General features: G+C 37.6%; 1 protein-coding gene across 1 annotated transcript in view; it reads left to right on the forward strand.

Moving 5' to 3' along the window:
* Positions 1–21,522, forward strand: part of ST6GALNAC3 (ST6 N-acetylgalactosaminide alpha-2,6-sialyltransferase 3) — a 228,416-nt gene that overhangs the window by 137,376 nt on the left and 69,518 nt on the right. The window contains exon 3 of the mRNA XM_037404629.1: positions 11,608–12,017. Within this exon, the coding sequence (XP_037260526.1) occupies positions 11,608–12,017 (410 nt within the window). The remainder of the gene's footprint in view (positions 1–11,607; positions 12,018–21,522) is intronic.

The raw sequence follows: 21,522 nt of genomic DNA on the forward strand, positions 1-21,522 counted from the left end.
TGCAAGCCAAGGTTCATTGCTGTCCTCTGGGCTTTTCCCTCAACATCAGCTGTAACATGATGGGCATTTCTTTTAGATGATTATTTTAGAATAGCTGATAACTTCAGTGCAAGTTTGTTTTGTGGGTTTTTTTGTTTGTTTCTTTCCTTTTTTTCCCCCCCACTTAGCTCCGTACTATAGTCCCTTGGACCTTCTTTGTGGCAGTGGGGTGGGATTTAGCCTCTTCAGTTCCCAGTGTGCAGTTGTGAGCTTTTGATAGCTTGAGGTGCAACAGAGCCTGTGGCATGAAGCAGCATTGCTCTGGAAGGAGGAGGAAAAAGAGTCACAACCTGGTTGCTGTGGAAGACAGTTGTCAGTCTTCCCTTGCTAGGCCATCAGTTGAAATGTATTTTGTCATATTCATAATGCTGGCAAGCCAAAGTGGTCAGCAGGCAGATGCTCAAGTTTTGTGCCTCATTGTTGTCCTCAATAGCCTCTTTCATTAGAACCATGGTAGTCATTGTTACATCATTTGAGTTACAGAGCAGCTGATGAGCTTTGGTGTTGACCTTTAAAATTGCTTTTCAAATTATCAAACAATGAAGATCTTGCTGTCATTACAGTCCTTAGAAACATAAGGATAAACGAGCTTCATTAAAGTCAACGGGTTTAAAAAAAAGAACCAAAAAATCTACAAAACCCCTGTGCTTTGACAAGCAGGGTTCAAAAGTATATTCTGTCTTAACCCATTTGATGCCAACAAGAGAAGGAAGCTAACATGACCTCCTAGGTTTCCATCCCAGAAACAGACTCGGAGTGGAAATAGTTTCAATAGTCACCAGTTAAGTCCAGATAGCACAAACATCAGTACACGTGCTCGTGTTAAGAAGGAAGACTTTCATCTGGCTTTGTGAGTAGATAGCTTACATGAAGAAAATACCCTGCATCCTTTTCACAGGTTGAAGCAGAATCATAGCTGAGGCCCCTGCTGCTGCCAAGGCAAAGGAGCAGCACCGTCATCGTGTAATTGCACAGAACTTTTTTTCTGAGCTATTTCATTGGATGGTCCCATGTCTAAATTTGTTCTTGGAAGTAGAGTTGGAGCCCAGCCCTGCACAGATTCTCACTCCAAGCTGGACATGTCACACAAGAAGTTTCTTTGCTGTTCCTCTTGCCACTGAGCTGAGTCTGTTTACAGGTGGTAAGCTTTTCCATCTATGAACTGAGAATCCAAATTTCTCTTTCTAAAATTCAGACATTACGTGAACTCATAGCTCCAGTGATGTCAGTAGGAATTTTGCTTTTGACTGTAATGGAGGCTATGAACGTGCCATTGATTTTCCTAGAAAGTCAGCATATAGGTACATTACAGTGATACCTTTCTCCTTAAGATGTGTAAAGGACTAAAAATTAATTTCTCTCTTAAAAAATTAAATTATGGGTAGAAGAGCTATATGATTATAACTACCTATTTTGGAGGTAGTATTGTTTATATCTTGCAAGTATATCGTTGTCAGGCTAGGCTATATAGTGGAGAAAAGATTGATAGGGTTTATTATTTTCATTTTTTAATAAGATTTTGTTTTGCAATCGCTGCTAGCATGCTTCACCTCATAACTTACCATCTCATTTGTGTGTGTGTTATGCAGCACCTCCTTAGGCCTTGATCTTGTTCTGAGCTCCGTGGTGCTGATGCACGGACCTGCACAAACCCCTGCTGACTTCAGTGAGATTTGGCAGAGGCCACTGTGCTCAGGGGCTTTTCTTCAGCAAAGGCTTTTAAGTGAGGGGAAAATCGATCTTGTGTGGGGTATGGTAGTACCAAAAGCTACACAGTCAAGCTCCATGAGGAAGGAGAACAAATACAGAATGATCTCTGAATTATTTACAAATCATTTAACCCGATAGTTCCCACTTGAGAGTGCTTATACAAAGTTATTGCAGGAAGCGTTAGTCCACAATACAAACTAGTGCCTGCAGCGAAATCTGCATTGATTAAAATTTAATTAGTGGACGTATGCACTGAGACAATGATGTAAAAGCAATCAGAACAGATTATATATAGAACATTTTTTTCATTTGAAACAGACCTTTAACTTCAGAGTTCAAAAATATGCAGCTATGATTCAACAGCTTCCATTAATGACTTAAAAGACCTTAAAATAAATCTCTAATTATTTAAGCAGAACTCTCTATCCAGTTTAAATTTCTGACCTAGTACCCAGTGCCATAGTATTTGAATCTGAAAAATGGTGATTTAGCCTTGTATCTTTCTGTAACTGAAATGATTTGAATATCTTAAAATATATTTAAAACAATTTAATTTTTGCACTAGGATTTTGTAAGCAAAGATTTAATGTGAAATGACATTTTTACAGAAGATTTAAAACATTTGTAAAGCTGACAGTCATAAAGTGGTACTGCAAATATTCCCAATATACCAATGAGGGGAAAAGAAATTAATGTGGCCAGAAGCAAGTATGTATTCTCTTTTAGATAAGGCATCCTACAATTAAAAAACACTGGACTTGGAAAGCTTCTTAAAGCTTATTTTGTCAAATGAAAAATGCTACTGATTTTAATGCTATTGTATTAAAACTTCTTGTTATTCCAGGCATGGATATTATTTTTTTTAATTTCAGAAAAATGGATAATTAGCATTTTAGCTTATCACTTTCATTCCATGCATACAAATAATTTGACAGATAGACCACCAAGAGAGACAAATTTAAATAATAGGACTAGACAGCATGGAACCAAAATAAATTAGAGATTAGGCTTCCAGCCTGTTAGGTGGATTTTCAGGGTGGTGGTGGGGTGGTGGGGAGGAACAAAACCAAAAAAAAGGGAATACAAGGTAGTTTTTCTGAAAGCTTTTGCAGCTTACTTCAATATCATTTCCCCATATCACATTCCAAATAAACTGACCTGAAATAAGATGTGAACTTCATCTTAGAAGTCCCATAATTTATTAGTGAGTGTAATTTTTTTCAAATGTATTTAAATTAGAGGCCTAACAGGCATTCTTGCATCTGTGATTCAGCCAAGTAAGTTCCTAGATAATGGTCCATGATTAATGGTGAGTGCTGATAATAGGAGGTTATTAGAGAAAGCAAACTTGGAACAAATCTGCTGTATACATTATATACTTTACCGCCATCTGTGGGTATTGATAATAAACACAAATTAAAGTCAGCAGTTACAGAATAACCAATGTTTTGCATATGTGACAAATAAATCCTTAGACATAGTCTTACAGTAGGCAACTTCAAAGTGAAGAATTCTCAATTTTTTTTCACAGATATTCGTTTTTATTTGCAAATTAAAACCAGCTTTTGTGGAGAGAGTCCTTTTGGCCTTGGTTGCTTTCAAGGATGTCATTCTAAAGTCCATTCTACAAGGAAGGATTATGTGTTATACGTTACCTGTACTCTTCCACCATACATGGTTTTCGATGTGAGAAATTGTTTTGTCCTTTCATACTGTGATTCATTTGATATTCAGTCCAGGTGCTAACAGTATGTTCCCCCCTTTTATGTCTCATTGACTTGTAAGTGACATTTTACCTCCTTATGTTTTGTGGTGTTTGCTGAGTAAATATGCCCATATAGAGAAGAAACAAATTTTATCTTTCTTATTGCTACATACAAAAAACAGAAAAGAAATGCAATATAAACAGAGAATTGCAGAAGATAAAGTAAACCTAAATATTATGATACTGATAACTTGCTGGATCAAGTGATGACATTTTTTGCTGGTAGCAAATATACTGTTGAAAATGCAGTTTTGCAGTAGAGTGACAAAAGGGGTGCCATAGTTAAGATCAGCTGGTGGTGTTGTGTTTGGAGACGTTTATGAAGTTTGATGGGCAGTGTCTGGTTAAAGCTGTGTTTCTCTGCTAACTTTTGCACAAAATTCAAGTCATCACATGCTAATGAGGGCAAGTGAGCAATGTGGCAGATGACTCATTGGGTTCAGCATTCAGCAAGCAGCATTGGTTGGAATAATTCCCGGCTTTTGAAACATTACAAAGCCATGATATTTCAAGGCCTGTATATTTTTACAAATGAGTGATAGATGGAGTATCACAAACATTCTGGTTATTTATGGTCATCAACTAAACCACTGGGATGAAGTTAGAAGTAATCTAGAACTAATGTGGTTTGTTTTTTCATTTTGAACAACTGCTAAATTAACTTTTTCATAGACGTTTTAAGAGTGAATGTTAGTTTAGTGCCAACCTTGTAAACCGGCTGTGTAGGGTGTGCATGATGAAGTTTGTCTCCTTCCTATAACAACAAGGCATTCAATCCTCAACTGTGTTTGACATGAACATTTCCACATATATTCTTGGGCATATTTTTATTTTTATCCTGATATTTTGTATGCCAAAGAAGATTCTGCCTTCCCACCCTCCAGTTCAGAGGCATTAATTATGTGGATCTGGAACTATAGACATCTGTATGTCTACAGATGTCAGAGTTTCTGATAATCTACAAGCATATAGTATCTACAGCACTATATGCTGGAGTGTATGGATCTGTTTTCATCTGTTTTCTGCTTGGGCAGTTGCAGTTTAAGGGAAAAAAGCTATTTCCTCTGCCTAATGCTGAGTTATTTGATTGACATGCCTGATAAAGCTTTCTTCACAACAACAGTTAGTTTATACCTTAACAAATACCTTTAGGTGTTGTGGTTCTTCTCTTTTGCAAGATTTCATTCCCAAACATTATGGTTTATCTTACTGGCTTTATATCAGTATTTTACTTTTTCTCAAATCCTCTTTCCCCTTACATGTTTCTCTTTTAAACTCTAAAATGTATTCTACCTTTTCATAGCCTCTTCCAGTTCTTCTCTGATTTTTTTTCTGTCCTCTCTTCTCTTTTAGTACCCTACTCCCATTTCTTTCCTTCCCCTTTTGAGACATATTCATTCATGTTAATAAGAGCATGTCCCTTCTGCCATTCTACCTTGGGAGAGGAGAGTTTACCAGCTGCCTGAGATGCAAACTAAAATGCAGCTTTTACTGAAAGAATGCACACACAGGACAGGTCCTCACATCCTTCAGGCAATGCCTTAGGGCAAAACTTGCTTCACCTGCCACTCTCTCAGTGCTCAAAGTCCTACAGTGTTGTTGACCATCAGTGGTCCAGCACTCTGCCTCTGCTGGGTCTTTCTGTTGTACTTCAAACACTGAATCTGGCAGCTTCCTTCCTTCATTAACCCTCCATGTAGAGACAGAACAATTTCTCCTGTTCTTTATTTACTCTCTGCCACCTTTCTATTTTTGAGTCTTTTTTTACCAATACAGCTATCAGGAATCTTTCAATAGTTTATTATTCCAGAAGAAAATACTAGAGTAGGCTTATTTAAAAGGTGTCAGTTTCAATGAAGTCTGAGCTGGAAATCAGGAAAAAAAGAAAAAATGAAAGAGACTGTTCTTTTCATGTGAACTATCATGCTTTAACCTTTCGTAATACAGAAAAATGTTCAATTGAAGGAATATTTTAATTCCATTTTAGAAAATTATTTAAATGTGATTTTTTAAAAATAGGAAGTTAAAATATTTTGATCAAGCTGGACCTGGTTTTACTCAAATTTTGTTTTATGAGATTATGGAGAAGGGTATTATCTTTGACTTTTCAATGCTTTATTAAAATAGAGGAAAATACATTAAAAGACATGTTTTACTTCTTTATAGATCGTATACTTGACTGTTGCTATTCAGAGTTTTCTCACATATATTTGAAATGTTTATTTTTCAGCTCTCAGTATCATGAGATGTACTTGATTCTTGCCTTGTTTCAAAGCTGCCTGTATTGTTTCCAATAGCAGCAGCAAAATCAGCAGCATTCTGGTGAGCATTTGCTCTGCTGTATCTTGAAAGAGGTATGAGCTGGCATGGAGTAACTGGAGCTGCCTTGAAAGTGAGAAAGATGACACTGCATCACTTTGCACTGTGGTTCATGTTTAGAAGTTTTGGGTTTGTGGGTATGTTTTTTTTTCCTTTCCATGAGAAAGCAAGCTAAAATGTTTCAAAAATACACAAATGAAAGTTTAGATGGTGTTGGAGACTCTGGCATGCAAATTTCAACCTCTGCCCAAAGTCCAAGCTTCCTTCCTTTTCCTACCACTGACATCAGGAATCCACGAGATACTTGTTCAAGCAGAGGGAAGATACAGTCCTTTTAAGGAGCTGCACCATGAGCTGCAAATCAAAGAATAGCAGTTCTGTAACAACTAGGTCCTTATATATAGAAAAAATATCAGTGATGGTTATTTATTCAGTCTCTTACTGTAAGATTAGTCCCATTATGTGGCTCCTATGCATTCCCTTCCAATTCATTCAATTTTAAAAAAACCTTCCTGCTGGCACTTATGTACATATCAGTGACAGTCATCTAAATAAAATATCCCAGGCACTTGAGTCTCAGGAATAGTCTTATGAAGAGGCAGATCGTATTCTATGTATTTGGAAATGGGATGCATGTTGACTTAGTGCTTATTTTAAAATAATGTCAAAATGTTAAAATCTTTATGAAATCTTAATGTTAAATTTTATGAAGACAGAGAAATTTGCTGGGGTGTGGTGCCCAGGGTTAGGACCAAAATCAACTGCTGAAGATTAAAAAACCATAATGCTACCACAGGAGGGAAAGGGGAAACCCCACAAACTTGGGGTAATCAGACCTGTGGTTTTTTATAATTTTTGTTTGTATTACTTGATGTTGGTTATATAATGTGATTTATATACAGTGCTTCTGAGTGGTCTATAAAATTGCAGCTCTTGATGAGTGAACACACAAGTACTATCTTTCTTTTTGTTAAATGTGCTGAATGTTGTCTTAGAGAAGCCTGGCAAGTTTTTCCTCACAGTCAGAGGTCTGAAGAAAGTGAGTAAGCATAGATAAAACCAGCTTGGTTAATCATCACTGAAACACAAGAAAAATTAAAATGCATTTCTTGCTTGTAAAGTGGAAGAAAGCAGTAAAAACAATGCCAGACCGTTAATGCCTCTCTTGTACCTTTCCTTTCAAAGACCTCAAAAGAACATCAAGAAGAATAAAGGCAAAAATCTATTCCCTATTGGCATAATTATAAATGTTGTATCCTCTAAAACTCTAAAGACATCCAAGAAGAGTAGAAGACTAAATGGCATTGAAATAAAGAAAGTCTCTCTGGAGCTTTGTTCAATCGGCTTTGTTAGAATTCACTCAAATAGGATGATTATAAGAAAAGATCTCATTTGTTTCAACATTAAAGGAACAAATTAATATGTGGCAAGCTGCTAATAATTGCCTCATTATGTAGTGAATGGGCATTGCGTCCAATTTACAAAATTACAATCATATTGTTGAAGTAACAATTGGGAAAGTTTAATCTGAATTTCCTAACTATCTATATGATTAGTTGTGGGTATTCACTGAGTGAATTGTGGTTGGAGTGAGCTCTCCAGTGCACCACCAGCCTACAGTGCTAAGAAATCACAAGAGAAATTCAGCTTTTTGTTAGTGTAAATTACATCTGCATAGCTCCTGAGCTAGATTTGGTCCAAGTGAAGAGGGAATCTGGCAGCCTTTGCTAAGACGGGAGCTTGGCATGTGACTGGTCTGTCAGGACATCATTTTGTGGGACTCCACTGACTTGTGCTGAAGTCTTGGCCAAGAGGCTAAGAGACCTGGCCTGAGATCATTCCTGCTTGGAAAAGCCGGTGATCTAGGATCTGTGCCATTGTGAAACCCACCCATACAAATGGTCCTGTAGCTGGAATGTCAGTCTCTCGGTGGAGACATTTGAAATGGTAGGGGAGTTGTTTCAAATTGGAAAGTAACCAATTTTCCAAATATCAAAAAACTCTGTGGAAGAGAATCATGTTTTGTGACCTACTTCTAGTTAGATTTGCTTGTGACCTTTTCTAATTCTGGCTGTTTTTGTTATTTAATGATTTGACCTTTGATTCTGTGAAGCCACTTCAATGCTAAATACAGAGATTTAATAACTAGAACTGTTTGATAAGTGACCTTTATTACACAGCTATTTCTCTTTGCTAGAGAAACGGCACTGTTTTGTAAGTTCTAATTCACAGTTTTAATTATCTTTTCTATTGTCTGTAAGCTTGCACAGGAAATGGAAAGGTCAGACATTTCATTTTCTTTACTGATTAAAATATAAGTGCTCCTCAACAGTTACAATGTATCATTCAGGAAAAAGATGGGACAATTTGTCAGAATCATGCCCAGCTGCTCTGCTGAGGGTTTCTACATCTTTCTGGTCAGCAACAAAATGAATAATTTTCTAGCAGCAATAATAGCTCAGCCCCCATGGTGTGTAGAGGTGAAATACGTGCCCACGTACATGAAAAGAGAAGAAAAGGTGAAAGCTTCTTTAAGGTGGTTGGGTTTTTTTGTTGTTGTTTTTTTTTTTCTTTAGCTTATGTATCTACAATGCAAGTGAATTAAGATCTTGTGAAAGGTACAGGTAAACCCTTAACTGACGTACAGAGAGCATAATCAGTAACAGCATAGGTTTCCATATGGTCCTGCCAATCTGCACCAAACCCACTGCTGCTGGACCACCTCTACAGATGAGAGGGCAGAATGGACTGCCTGCCAGACCCATTTTTGGTTTCTCTGACAAGGCTGCTGCTGAGTTAGTGTTTAATTGCTATCCTGGTGTTTGTGATGTGGACCCCTGTAAACAGTTACTGTTAATTGCGAAGCAGATCACTAAGAAGGCACATTTTCTTTTATTTTCCAGTTTTCATCTCTCTGTATTGCAGTTTCTGTATGTAAGATTTGTCTCTCTGCTTTTATTCATCCTTAATACAAACAATACAGCAAGTTAAATGGAAAAGTGATGGTTTCTCGTACAGGTTAAGGCTATCATGGCCAACCTTGCAGCCAAAAATCTGCATATGGGAAAAGGGTGTGAGGGATGTAGGACCCCAGAGTATGGGGTGAAGGCGGACAACAGCACATCACTCCAACTCCTCAGGGGTCATAGGGAGCTGTCAGCTGTGTTCTAGTTCAGTAGCAGAAGTAGCAGCCACAACTACCCAGGTGCTTCCCAGTTCCAGCCCCTTAGGCACCCAAAGCCCTGTGCCTGAATAGCTCCTGTGGGAGCCACTGGCAGAGGGGCCACCTTTGGATAGCTTTGGAGTCTTAAAGTGATGGGACAGCCACACCTGAGCTAGGGTGTAATAACAAACAGGAACGTTGTGTTAGATGATGGAAATGAGAAAGCTATTGGTGTGGATTACTGAAGCTACCCCTTTTGCCTGTCACACTTACAAACCAACACCGCAAGGTGCTGGCCTGTCTCTATGTGGGGGTTCAGTGAATGAATATTGATGTGAGTTTTCTCATACGTTGAGGAAGATATGATGCAAAAAGATACTGAAGTCAGTGGATGATTCTGGAGACAGTGGAATATCTGTCGTGGGTGTCAGCCAGTGTCCTAACTCTGTCTGGGACCTCTGTTGGGAAATATGCTTATTAGGACACGTAAAATTTTTCTACATTGTAAAAAATATTTACTCTGAGATAGAGCTGGGAGGGGTTAAGCCTCTGTCTCTATTGAAAGAGAGCAGATTATATGTTGACCTAGTGCAGGCATTCAATATTATGAAAGTGCTTTATAAATTGGAACAAGATAAATGAATCACAACAAAAGAGCTAGAAAAACCAGGGGACACAATTGCAGGAGTGAGTGTACTCAGTTTATTCGAGCAGAACAGTTACACTTAGTGAATAGAAAATGTGAAATGCATTTCTAACTAAGGTCAAAAAAATCAAACAATTCCAAATTTAAGAGAGCAGCTCCATTTTAATGGAGAAGGAAGAATATTGGGGGGGGGGGGGGGAATAAAAATCAAGCAACACTGAGGTTGAGAAAAATTTAAATGGGACCAGATTCTTGACCAAATTGGCTTTTCCTATCTAGCATTTTCATATTCAGCATTTGTTAGTTTGAAAGTTCACCCTGGAAGCTATAAATGAATCTACAGGGACTTCAGCAATTCACTTCATGTTAGGATGTGAGTTATGCTTATGGATTTGTTTAGGTCACCCAGCCATGTCCTCATAATGTATCTTAGAAAGGATTTCTGTAACTAAGCAGTAAACAGAAAGACTGTTGTGTTCAGCTGCATCTCCTGGGATTTCATCCCTGCTGTCAGAGAGCTATGCAGGACAACTCTCAAAAACTACAACAGCTATAAAAAATACAGAGTGTTCTGTAAAGGAAATATTGCCAATGCTTTTGCATGCAGTCAGGCATCTTTAACTCCTGATGAAATGAGGAAAGAATGTTTTTGTGAACCACTCACATAGAGAAATCAAACCTTTGCAATTCTGAGTTTTATTGCAGAAGTCTTGTAGGATGTACCTTAACTCAGTACAGAATTTGTCACCCAAAGATGAGATATTTTAGCTGTTATAATTTGCTTCCCTTCAGATGTTTATCCCTTGTCTTTATATTATCCACCTTTATGAAAGAAATTTGATATTTTGTCAGCCAAGTCCTAAGGTTATAGTGCTCAAATGTTGCTACGATATTCATCCACATCAGCTAATAGAGGTGTGATTTCGAAGGGAAATAACCACAAGTCAGATCAGAAAAGTACCTAGCATCCTGTCAGGCTAACTGAAGAACGTGAAAGGAATTATTCCTAACAAACATTAACCTGAAGTCACTGGCTCCCAGCTGGGGACATGACAGAAGGTCAAGTCATACAAAAATTGTAGATGATCTGTTGCCTGGACCATCTTCTGTAGATTTTTTTGATGCATCTATTTTTCATTTGATTTAGATTTCTAACCAAACTTTGCATACAATCCAACTTAAATACAGGGTTTTTCCTTTTAGTCTGTTGGTACAAAAGAAGGAAAAGACACTTGCTATTTATACTGACAAACAGAACATCTGATAAGTCTCTATATCTCTGCTAGACAGATAACTGTTCTTCTGCTAAAGAAATGCCATCTTTGACTTCAGTTTGCCCAAGATTAAGTTCTAGTTCACGTATCACCATTCCATTTGCTTCTCATTTTTCACGGGTCATAACCATTCTCTGGGGAGAACATACTCCTCTGTCTACTGCAGGATTTTCATACTACTAGATTGTGTTTTAGAGTTACATCTCATGTTTGACTTCTATCACAAATTTGGGAACTATTCATTCAGACACATAAACACAGTCAGTGTATAGTTAAATTTCCAGCATTACTTTTTCTGTACTTTTTTCTCTATTGCTGACAACACCTTGTTAGAAGAGGAGAAGGCATTGATCTAAACATTGTTTTCTGCTGCTTCTTACTTTCATTGTTTTCTAGTGGAAAGTGTAACATTTAAAGGAAAAAGGAATTACTATTTTTCTAGTTGACTTTGCAAGGTGGGGAACAAAGGAAAAAATTGGAACTGCCTACTTCACAAAAAAGGATTGCATTCAGAGCTTTGTAGTGGTAGGGTTTTCTACCAGCTCTACCACATGGGGATTGTTAGCTTTTTTTAAACAGAAGCATTGTTCTCAGTTTGTTGGATTGTGCCCATCTTCCTTTTAATTGAATTTTCAGTCTTTATGTTTTGCAAAGAAAGAGTTGCTATGTATATTTGTTTTCTTTCTTCCAGCCTCTACAACTTGACTGTGACCTCTGTGCCATTGTTTCAAACTCGGGACAGATGGCTGGCCAGAATGTAGGAGCTGAGATAGACAAGTCCTCCTGCATATGGAGGATGAACAATGCTCCCACAAAGGGCTATGAGCAGGATGTGGGGAAGAGGACAACCATAAGAGTGGTCTCTCACACAAGTGTGCCTCTCCTACTCAAAAATCCCGAGTACTTTTTCAAAGAAACCAACAACACTGTTTACGTGATCTGGGGACCTTTTCGAAACATGAGGAAGGATGGAAATGGCATTGTGTACAACATGCTGAAGAAAACTGTTGACAGCTACCCAATGGCCAAAATCTATGTGACAACAGAAAAGCGCATGAGTTACTGTGATTCAGTATTTAAGAAGGAGACAGGGAAAGACCGGTAAGTCCTAAATGTGAAAAACAATTACAGTGTTTGACAAAAGATACATGAGAGAAGTCCATGCTGGATGCCAGCTACTAAATGAGTCCCCAGATAAGTTTTTAATGGATTGTTATATGGTTTTGACTGTTATAAGCACTTGATGAGGCAGCAGCTAGGCCCCATTTACCCCACCTACGCTACCTTCTGTTCTTTCCATTTCTGTTGGCTTGAGTCCCAAAAATATTGGATGTCTTCCTGAAATGTTTTCAAAGCTGAGTGTTGTTTTCAGCTCAATTTACTATTGATTAAATTGACATTTTATTTGAAGGGGATAATCCTACACAAACAACATTTCCAAATGCACAACCTCAGGATAACTCTGTATATTGTATTTTCTTCTCTGTTGAGATTCAAGGCAGCTTTTCTGCAAACACAAACCTCAGGGTTATGCATTAGTTCTATTCCTTGGTGAAAATGGATTATCAGTGATACTGTAATAGATTTAGGTTTTTACCAGAATTATGCTGAAATTCTATTTTCCATGCCTGAGAATGCATATTTGTGCTGCTCAAGTAGGGACTGTAAGGAGATGGAAGTGTGAGGGCCACTGTTTTGGTGAGCATGATCAGAGAAGAAATTGGATTTGTGGAATTAAGACAGACAAATTGCAGGATTTTTTAACTGACCTGCAAAAATTCTGATCATCTGTGTTTTGGCATGGAAGAGCACCTGTCGTGCATACCAACTGGAGCTAACTAGGAAGGAGTTTCCAGATGTCTGCTGTGCCTTAGATGTAATTTTTTAATTTGCACATCATGAATTTGCAGTTGTGAAGGACTGTAGCTATTCTGACCAAATTAAAAAAAAACCACCAGATATTCACAGTTCAACTTAGTCTAAAATTTTCTTTTGAAGTAGAAGACCTTGCTCTCTCAAACTTCCTTGACTCACTTTGCTATTAAATAGTCAAAACTTTTGAAGATTTTTCCCTTTTTTTTAAACTATTGAAACATAGGGAAGAAATTGTCCCTCAGCTTGTTCACCATGTGCACATGTTGCTGCTATGATTCTGCAGTTGGAGTGAGCTCCTACATGTCATAAAGGTGCCAAGGTTTCAATGGCGTCTTTAGTTTAACTGAACAAGCTGATGAACAGAGGCTAATAGGGAAAATACACAAGATCCGTTCTTAAAAATGTCCTCTAATAATCCAGTTCATCTGGTTTACATATTACTTGAGATAAATATGATCATGGGTATATTATTACATTGCTAAACATAAATTTGTTTGTGACTCTTTGTTAACAGTCAGGTCACAGTGACTTTACAATACTTTATCAAAATCCTTATTGTGAGACCAGACCTTAGTATATCCCATCAAAAAAATCTCACCATCCATTGTCAAAGTATCCTAATCCCCAGTCTAATCCATTCCTCTCCAACAAATTAACACACCTCAAAGTTTTTATTATTACACAATTAACACAATGAAAATGCTTCTTTTCATGTCTAAGGCAGATCAAACTTCTGCTCTCCCAGTGCTTATGAACAAAGTGTTCTTAAGCAGCCTAATGTCAAAGTGGCCCAAGTTCTTTCTCCTTAAGTCATTACAATGACTAAAAGTTTCATGTTGTGAACAGCGGCAGATTGTAAAGAGCCTGCCTCATGACCCACATCACATTGCATTTCCATGTGCCTCCCTTTAACACTGAGAAAAAACCCCCCACCACTTCTCACAGTGGTAATCAGATGACATCCTTGTATCTACTGCAACTTTCATTTTTAGTCCTACTTTTCCACATCAAATACTAAGCAGTGTTTTTAACATCATTTAGTGCACTTGTCAGCCAGAAACAAAGGAAACAGTCAACATGTCACCAGCCAACACCCTCTGTGTCACAAGAAAATATCCTGCAGTTCCTTGCTAATCAGGGGACCTCAGTTTGAAACTATTTCATTTTCTGTAACATCTTCAATTCACAGGACCCCTCTGCTGTTTCTAGGGAAGGTCACAAGGCTGCTAGAAGTGTGTGGCATTTGTAGAAGCAGCAAAAGGAAAGCACAAGAGATTTGTGGGTGATGAAAATAGTTTCCCATGTTGTGCCAGGCTATTATGATGCTGAAAAAGGCTCAGGTTCCTCAGCCAAATATTCCTTCAGTTCCTCAGAGAAACATCAACTCTTGCTTGCAATATTAGTTTGAACAGAGGTCTGTTTCAACATGTTCCCAGCAAAAATTCTGGAAGGAAACCAAGTTCAACTCATATTTTAAAATGTTCTGAGTAGATAGATTGTAACCACATCTATTTTAGTTTAATCCTAAAATACTGTCCTTATGTACAGTGTATGCTACTAAAGCATAGTAAGTTTGTAACAGATTTCTAGTCTGTCAAGTCTTTAATGAGCTTTCAATATCTACTCTTTGATGTACCATCTTTTTAGGTAATTAGTGGGATTTTTCCGTATTTTCCTCCTAGTGGTGCTCAAGTTGTAAAGGATGTTATGAGAAGCAGCTAACAGGTATGTGCTGCAGTCACTTCTCTGCTGCAGAGAAGTTCTGGTCCTGCACCACTGACGTGGGAGCTTCACCCCTGACTTCACCAAGTGCAGGTTCAAAACCCGTAGCTTTGGTTGACAAATCATTGACAAATTATTTATTATTGGTTCATGGAAGAAACAGGAATTGCCTCTAAATAACTTCCCACAAACTAGTTCATTTATTTTTTAATGAAGCAGTTTTTTAATTCCACAGTAGTACAAAATACCCTCTGAGATGGGCTGTCCCTATTAGAGAACTAACTTGCGTGTGATGTTATAAATCTGGGGGACATGTTCTTTCTTCCTCAGTGAAACATTTGAGTTCAAGGTGGTGAATGCTCATCCACTTTAAATAATTGTTGTACATAAATAATATTCATTACCAGACATTCACAAATTTTCATTAATGAATTTTACTTGGTACTTTCCTAGAGGGAGCATAAAGCTGGCAGCTTCTTCCATTACTTCACTAATGTTTTTGTGTATTATGTGTGTTGAGTCAAGTGAAAGGACTTAAAGAAACATTAGGTAATTACTAAATGCGGCATCTTTGTATGTACCTCAATCCAGATAAGTGGTTCTAAAGCCATCTACATCTTTGCCATGCATTAGAAATATAATGCAATATGATATAACAACATTTAATTGTTAATAACAAAGAAAAACTGTAGTCTTCATTAAAGCAGCAGAACTAATTCTGGTCTGATAAAGTGCACTGAACAGCCCTAAATAGGTTTTAATTAGCTGGCACCAAAGCTGCACCACCCTTAGGGAGGGTAAAATTAATGAAAACTAGCAGCAAATAGATCGATGCTACTAGATGTTATTGCCTTAGGTGAAGGTGATGAGGAAGAAAGGAGTGTCTTTTAAGGTTCATTTAGAAAACAGTCTGCGTTAAAAGTCACTTTCAAAAAGCAATGATAAAATAAATCTGTGCTAATATCAGTGAAACAGTCTAATATCATCCAGACTGCAGACTCCATTTGTGTTTATACTATAAAGTCTCAGGCAAACCACTCAGCACTGTATGTCTGAGTAGAGCGTCTGCTGGCACAGCTCCACGGCCCCTCTCGGGGCTGGTGGTGTGCTCAGACTGCTCCTGTCCCACCGCACATAGAGGACATTGAGCCCCAGCAAACAGCCAGTAATGCATGTGCTGATACTGCTCAAAGCACAGCTTTACTTGATGTTTGTAATCACTCTGATAAATAACTACTGGAAAGAGCCTGCTGAGCTTTGCTGAGATGTATTCTGAGCTCCTATAATTCCTGTCACAGACTTGAGATAATGTTCTGAAACCCAGTCAGTTTGGTAGACAATTGTCTTTCCACACACACTGTCTTAACTCTGACAACAACCGTCCCATAACTGAACAATTTAGTTCAATTTAACAACATTTCATTGAGATTATAAACTACACAAGCATGTCTACAGGAGGCTGGTTCACTGAGCTACATTTGCAGTCAGATGGCTGTTTCTGAAGGATTTTTGTTAATATCTTGGACAATGCCAAATAAACAAAATTGCTTTTGTGCTTCTCTTCCACAAGTTCTTAATTACCTCTGTTCATGCCAGATGGTATGATGTGTTAGGTTGTGAGGAAGCTGTTTTGTCATTTGAGGCAGAAAGACGGATCATTCTGATCACTGACTTCTGGATCAAGTTTCAAAATTTGGGGGCGTGCACAACCTGATGTTTTACTCAGTCCTGTTCACTAATTATTTATTACTTTGGTGATATATGAGATCTATATTATATCTCTGCCATTTAGAGCTAGCAAATTATATTAATTTAAAGTTCAGATTGACAGTGTTAGACAACTACAGTCATCACAGCTTCACCTCAGCTAATATGTGGTTTTTGATGTGCCTGACTAATATACATGAAGCTGTAGTCTAGTAAAACTGTCATTGAAATGGATAAATGAAATTATGTTCTCTGAGATTCAGGTACCTGCAGTTTCTATTGTTTGGTGAAATTCTCTGTGAATTGAGGTAGTAAAGCTGTCAGTGGCCAGAACATCAGACTTTTATGCTGTATTTATGGTTCTTGGCTTAAATGAAATATTATTGTAATGCTATTTTCACTTCTGCACTTGCTTACATATACATATTGGTTTCTCTCTCAAGGCCGTTCAGAGAAAATACACAATCTTAGCTAGCGTTAGGTAGTATTTGCAGTTTTTCATTAGGAAGCTGTGAACATTGGCACTGAATCTGGCTCAGAGAGTTCGATTTTGGGACCTGGGAAGTACTTCCCATCAGTGCTTTGCATTAACATGCTTATTAAAAAAAATAAATTAAATTCTGGAAGGTGAATAAAAGTTCATTTCATTTTGAAAGGAAAATGAGCAGAGTTAGGGAATATCAATGCCTTTAAATTATGGAACTCTTGGAAGGAAATGATGGAAAAAACTGATTCAGACTGACAGAGGAAATGTATAATGCCTGTTGAAACACTTTTAAGGACAAAAATGAATTGTAGTTTACATTTTGATATAGTCTTTATCATAGTGATGTAGTGTCTGCTGCTGCACCAATAAAGTCAGCAGAAAGTTCTCAACTGCCTGTTAAGATCACAACAAACCCCAAAATATGTGTTTGATATAGCGACCATTTCTCAAGTGCTTGACAGTGGATCTTTCTTGAACCATTGCTTGGCACTTCCATTCTTTCTTTTTATAAAGTAACTCCTTCAAAAAATGCTAATGGATTTGTCCATTTTAATTCACAGAGGGTTTAAATAGTTTTGTTGTCAGTTAAGACTGCTTTATTACCTGAAAAAACAAGAGTCTAAAGCATGAAACCTTAATGAAATAAATAGATTTTTCATTATAAAACACTTAAAACCTCAACATCTATTGCTATTTGCAGTCAATCACTGAATAACTAACAACTGTTTTGGGGTTTATATTGACTCTTCCATTTCCTGGTAAAACACCAGTTTTTCCTGAGTGTTCTAGGTTTATTCCCTGCAGCCTATTAGTAACTGCATTTATATTTCTTTATGAAGATTTTCCTAATTAAGATGAACATTTTTCTCTATTAGGCAGATGGAACTCAATAGAAGTCCATTTTTTATTAACATGACACCAAATGCCGTGCAAAGCACCAGCACGTGTTAAGAAACACAGCTCCTACTGCATTATGCTAATTACATAGTAAAGTGAAACTGTATTGAAAATATCAATATTAGGTAATATTTTTTGACAAAACTGTGACTGCATATAGATGGGTGTGGGCTCAGAGACCTATTGATCTGTGGTAGTTGCTGAATTTAGCCATGGAGTTATTTCTCTTTATCTAATGATTTAAGAAATACATAATCAGGATCTACTTTATCTTTGTGCATTTTCACATGTTTGAATTAATCCAGCATCTCTTGCTTTTCATTTATCACATCTTCTTTAAGTGCCACTGTATGTTTTCTGCTTCTGATGAGCCGTATGTTAAATATTTACACAGTGTTTGTTTTTGTCCTAATCACATGCATACCTTTTCCATTCTGTCTTTCAAATATTCTGGAGCTTTTATGATCATGAGAATATTGCTGATATTGCTCATGAGCAACACTGGGATTGCTTCAGCTTCTTACATCCCTCAAACATACACAAACAGGAAAGGATTATGTAAGTCAGTGATTCACATGCTAGCAATCCTGGTAGCGCTGTGGATCACTGGTTCCAGTTTTGCTGCTGGTGGTGAAGATAGTTTGTGGTTGCAAAGGCAGAAGTCTTGGAGGGAAAAATTAACAGGGGCACGGATTTTGCATGAGGCTTTTGGTATTCATAGAAACTTCACTGGACCGTTTTGAATAGTGCAAAAGTTTTGATTTTTCAGATCACAGGGTTGAAAATGGACCTTGATTTTCCTAAAGGGACTTAAAAGTTTAAAGGAACAGAACTAATTTTTGAAAAAAAATCAAGAAATTAATCTATTTTTAACTTAGCCTTGCTGCCAGCTGAAATAGCTGTCTTTAGAAACAGAGTGATTACCATTGAAGTCTATACGTGTCACCAGTTGTCACACAGAAGTGCTTTTCTAAGGTATATTAAATAGATTAGAAAATAAATGCAATGTTGCTATTACTTTAGTATGATACCTGTTGGCTACTGATAACTATGGGTTTTCTAATGGAAGCTCCCTAAAGTGCACTGAGCTGTATTTACAGTGTTTAGCAAAAGACAACATACTGCAGTCAAACTGCATGAGATGCACTGGGAGATTTTGTGTTATAGAGTTGCTGCTCAAATGACGATACCAACTTCAGGAGGTAGGGCATAAAACATTACAGTGATTTGTTGCTTCAGATAGAGAAGAGTTTGCGCACATCTGTCCACCCACTAGCTAGTAAAACTTACTAGAAAAGACTTCCATAAGAAAAGGTGTATGAGAACTAATTTCAAATATCTCACTGAATGATGTCTAGAAAAGGTTGTTCTCAAAGCTTGGAACAAGCAGGCAGCATACCAAAAGAAAAACTGAAAGTAGAAACTGTTTAGCCTGAACTGATGTTGGTAAACAAATACCGCACTGAAAATTTAATTGGTAAGCAATCAAGCCTGTGTGGGACCTCATACACATAGGTGGGAGGAGAACTGGGAGAAGATGGTGACATCTTGTGTCTCATTAAACTAATTTAGAACTCAGTGTTAACTAGGCACTTGCTTATGCCCATCTTCAATATGTATTTTTAACCATATAAAAACAAAACACGTTCTACACTGTTTTATTTATATGTCTGTTATCATATATCCCATATAAAGAATTCAGCCTGCAATTTCAGAACAGTGAAACTGGAGAGAGAGAGAGAGAGATGTGGAGACATGGATTTATAGCACATGTCTTTGAAGGTAACTCAGGATTCACAACCATGCTTCTCAGAGAACTTGATGTGCTATTGGGACATGCTACAACCTGCGTTTAGAAAACAATCGCTGATACATTCTGTACAGTTCCTATGATACTCAAATTCTCTGAGCTTTTAACAGTGAGGCAGCTATGCATCTAAAAAGTAACATACACAAGAGCAGCATGTACAATTTTTCTCAGCCATTCACATCTTCAGCAGATTTAGGAAGCTGTAACAGTTTGGAAAAAAGATAGCTACAACTGTGAGGACTTACTATGAATCTTAAGAAGTGTCCTCAAATAGTTTGCCTGATGTTTTGGGTGTTGATCAGCATGTAGCTTATTTTGGGTGTGAAGCAGAATATTTTTTTACACAGCTGTTTAAAGATTCAGCTATTCTACTTCAAAGATTTTGTAAACAATTCTTGTTTGTAGTAGCATTCAGTACAGTTGAGACCACATACAAGAGATACCACTCATCTCAGAAGCTGATCAACCCTATCCGGTACATTAGTATTCAGTAAACATGCAACTGCAATAGAAGAAAAGGCTTCTAAATGCCCATATTTGTTCTTTGCAAGTTTGCTGTTACTATCCCATCCTGATCTTTGGAGACTTCTTTTTCTTTGTTTTTATTTTTTAAAAGTCAGTCATCCCAGCAAGCATATCCTCTGTGCTGTAGTTGTACTGGTTACAGAAAGGAGGCATAAACTCCCTGTCTAATAACATTCTCTACATGACTCATTAAAACTTCCAAAGAACAGGACTTGTTGCAAAACTCTAAAATTGCTGCAGATTATGTCACTAGTGTAGAATGAGATACAGAGAAAGGAAAGAAAGTGACAGCAGATGAAATCCTAAGAAACAAACAGCATGCTTTTATATTAACAATAAACCCAAAGATAAATGTCAGAAGTATGTGCTCTGTGTTCAGTTTGCTCTGCATATGTTGTTTCAGAGGTTTCCTTGAAGTACATTCATTAGAGATGCCAGTGCTGCTGTCTCCAAAGAGCATCCCGAACATTTTCTATGAGAGCATTTCTGAAAATATTGCAGATATCACTTAAGCCTCAGAATGCCTTTGTGAAGCAAGGAATATTTATCCCCTTTTTACAACTTGAATTCCCTGAGAAAAGGACACTGGGGGAAAGCTGGAGCTATTGCTGTGCAGAAATTCTTGCCCATAAGGCTTTTTGAATGTTGTGTGGTCTGGAACTGCAAAGCAGAACCAATTTCTGCTGTTCTATAACCTGTTTTCAGCCAAACACAGTAATGTTCAAGCATTTCCTTCTATGTGAAATTAGCAGTAGTCTCTTGACATTTTACAATTAATCAAAATATTAGGAAAAGAAAACCATCTGAAGAGTATCTGCAAAGCAGTATTCCTCTAAAAAAGGAATTTCAGTTTCAATTTTTCAAGTATCATTTGTTTTCCTATCCTATGTCCAACCACCTTAGTGTTCTTTCCACAGCTTCCTCCAGTCCATATAAGAAATGTGACTAGCTTTTGTCATGTGTAGCTTTTTCTTTTAGCAAGGGAGAGTTGTGTCTTTCCTGGAACGTAGTGGTTGTGATTTTTGCTCTCTCTCTTTGTGCTGCTCTGACTTTATATTAGTGGTGATACTATTGGAATGTTTTCATAGAATTATAGAATCATTTAGGTTGGAAAAGGCCTTTGAGATCATCAAGTCCAACCAACAATCCACAACTGCCAAGTCCATTACTAATCCATGTTGTTAAGCACTCCTTCTATGCATTTTTTAAACACCTCCAGGGACGGTGATGCCACCAACTCCCTGATCAGCCTGTTCCAATTCTTGGATGTTTTGTATTTGGAGAAAAATAAAGCTGTGGTCCTTAACTCCTCTGAGTTTATTTCATGGTCTTAAATTGCCTTTACCTCCTCTTCCGAGAAAGCACAGTGTTCAACAGAGTTGGATTTCAGCTCCACTGTGCAGATCCTGCCAGAGAGTCTCAGCTGCAGGGGCATCCTGGAGCCCTCTCGCTCCTAGAGGTATTTCAGGCCTTGCTCATAGAGTGCCTTGTGGATGTGAAACTTCATTTAACTTTATATAGGATATCCTCAAGCTTTATGTACTGCTTAACCTGTCTAAGCACCACTGGCTTCCTGCCAAGCT

This window comes from Falco rusticolus, chromosome 11 (assembly GCF_015220075.1).
Source record: "Falco rusticolus isolate bFalRus1 chromosome 11, bFalRus1.pri, whole genome shotgun sequence".
In the NCBI taxonomy this organism is placed as follows: Eukaryota; Metazoa; Chordata; class Aves; order Falconiformes; family Falconidae; genus Falco; species Falco rusticolus.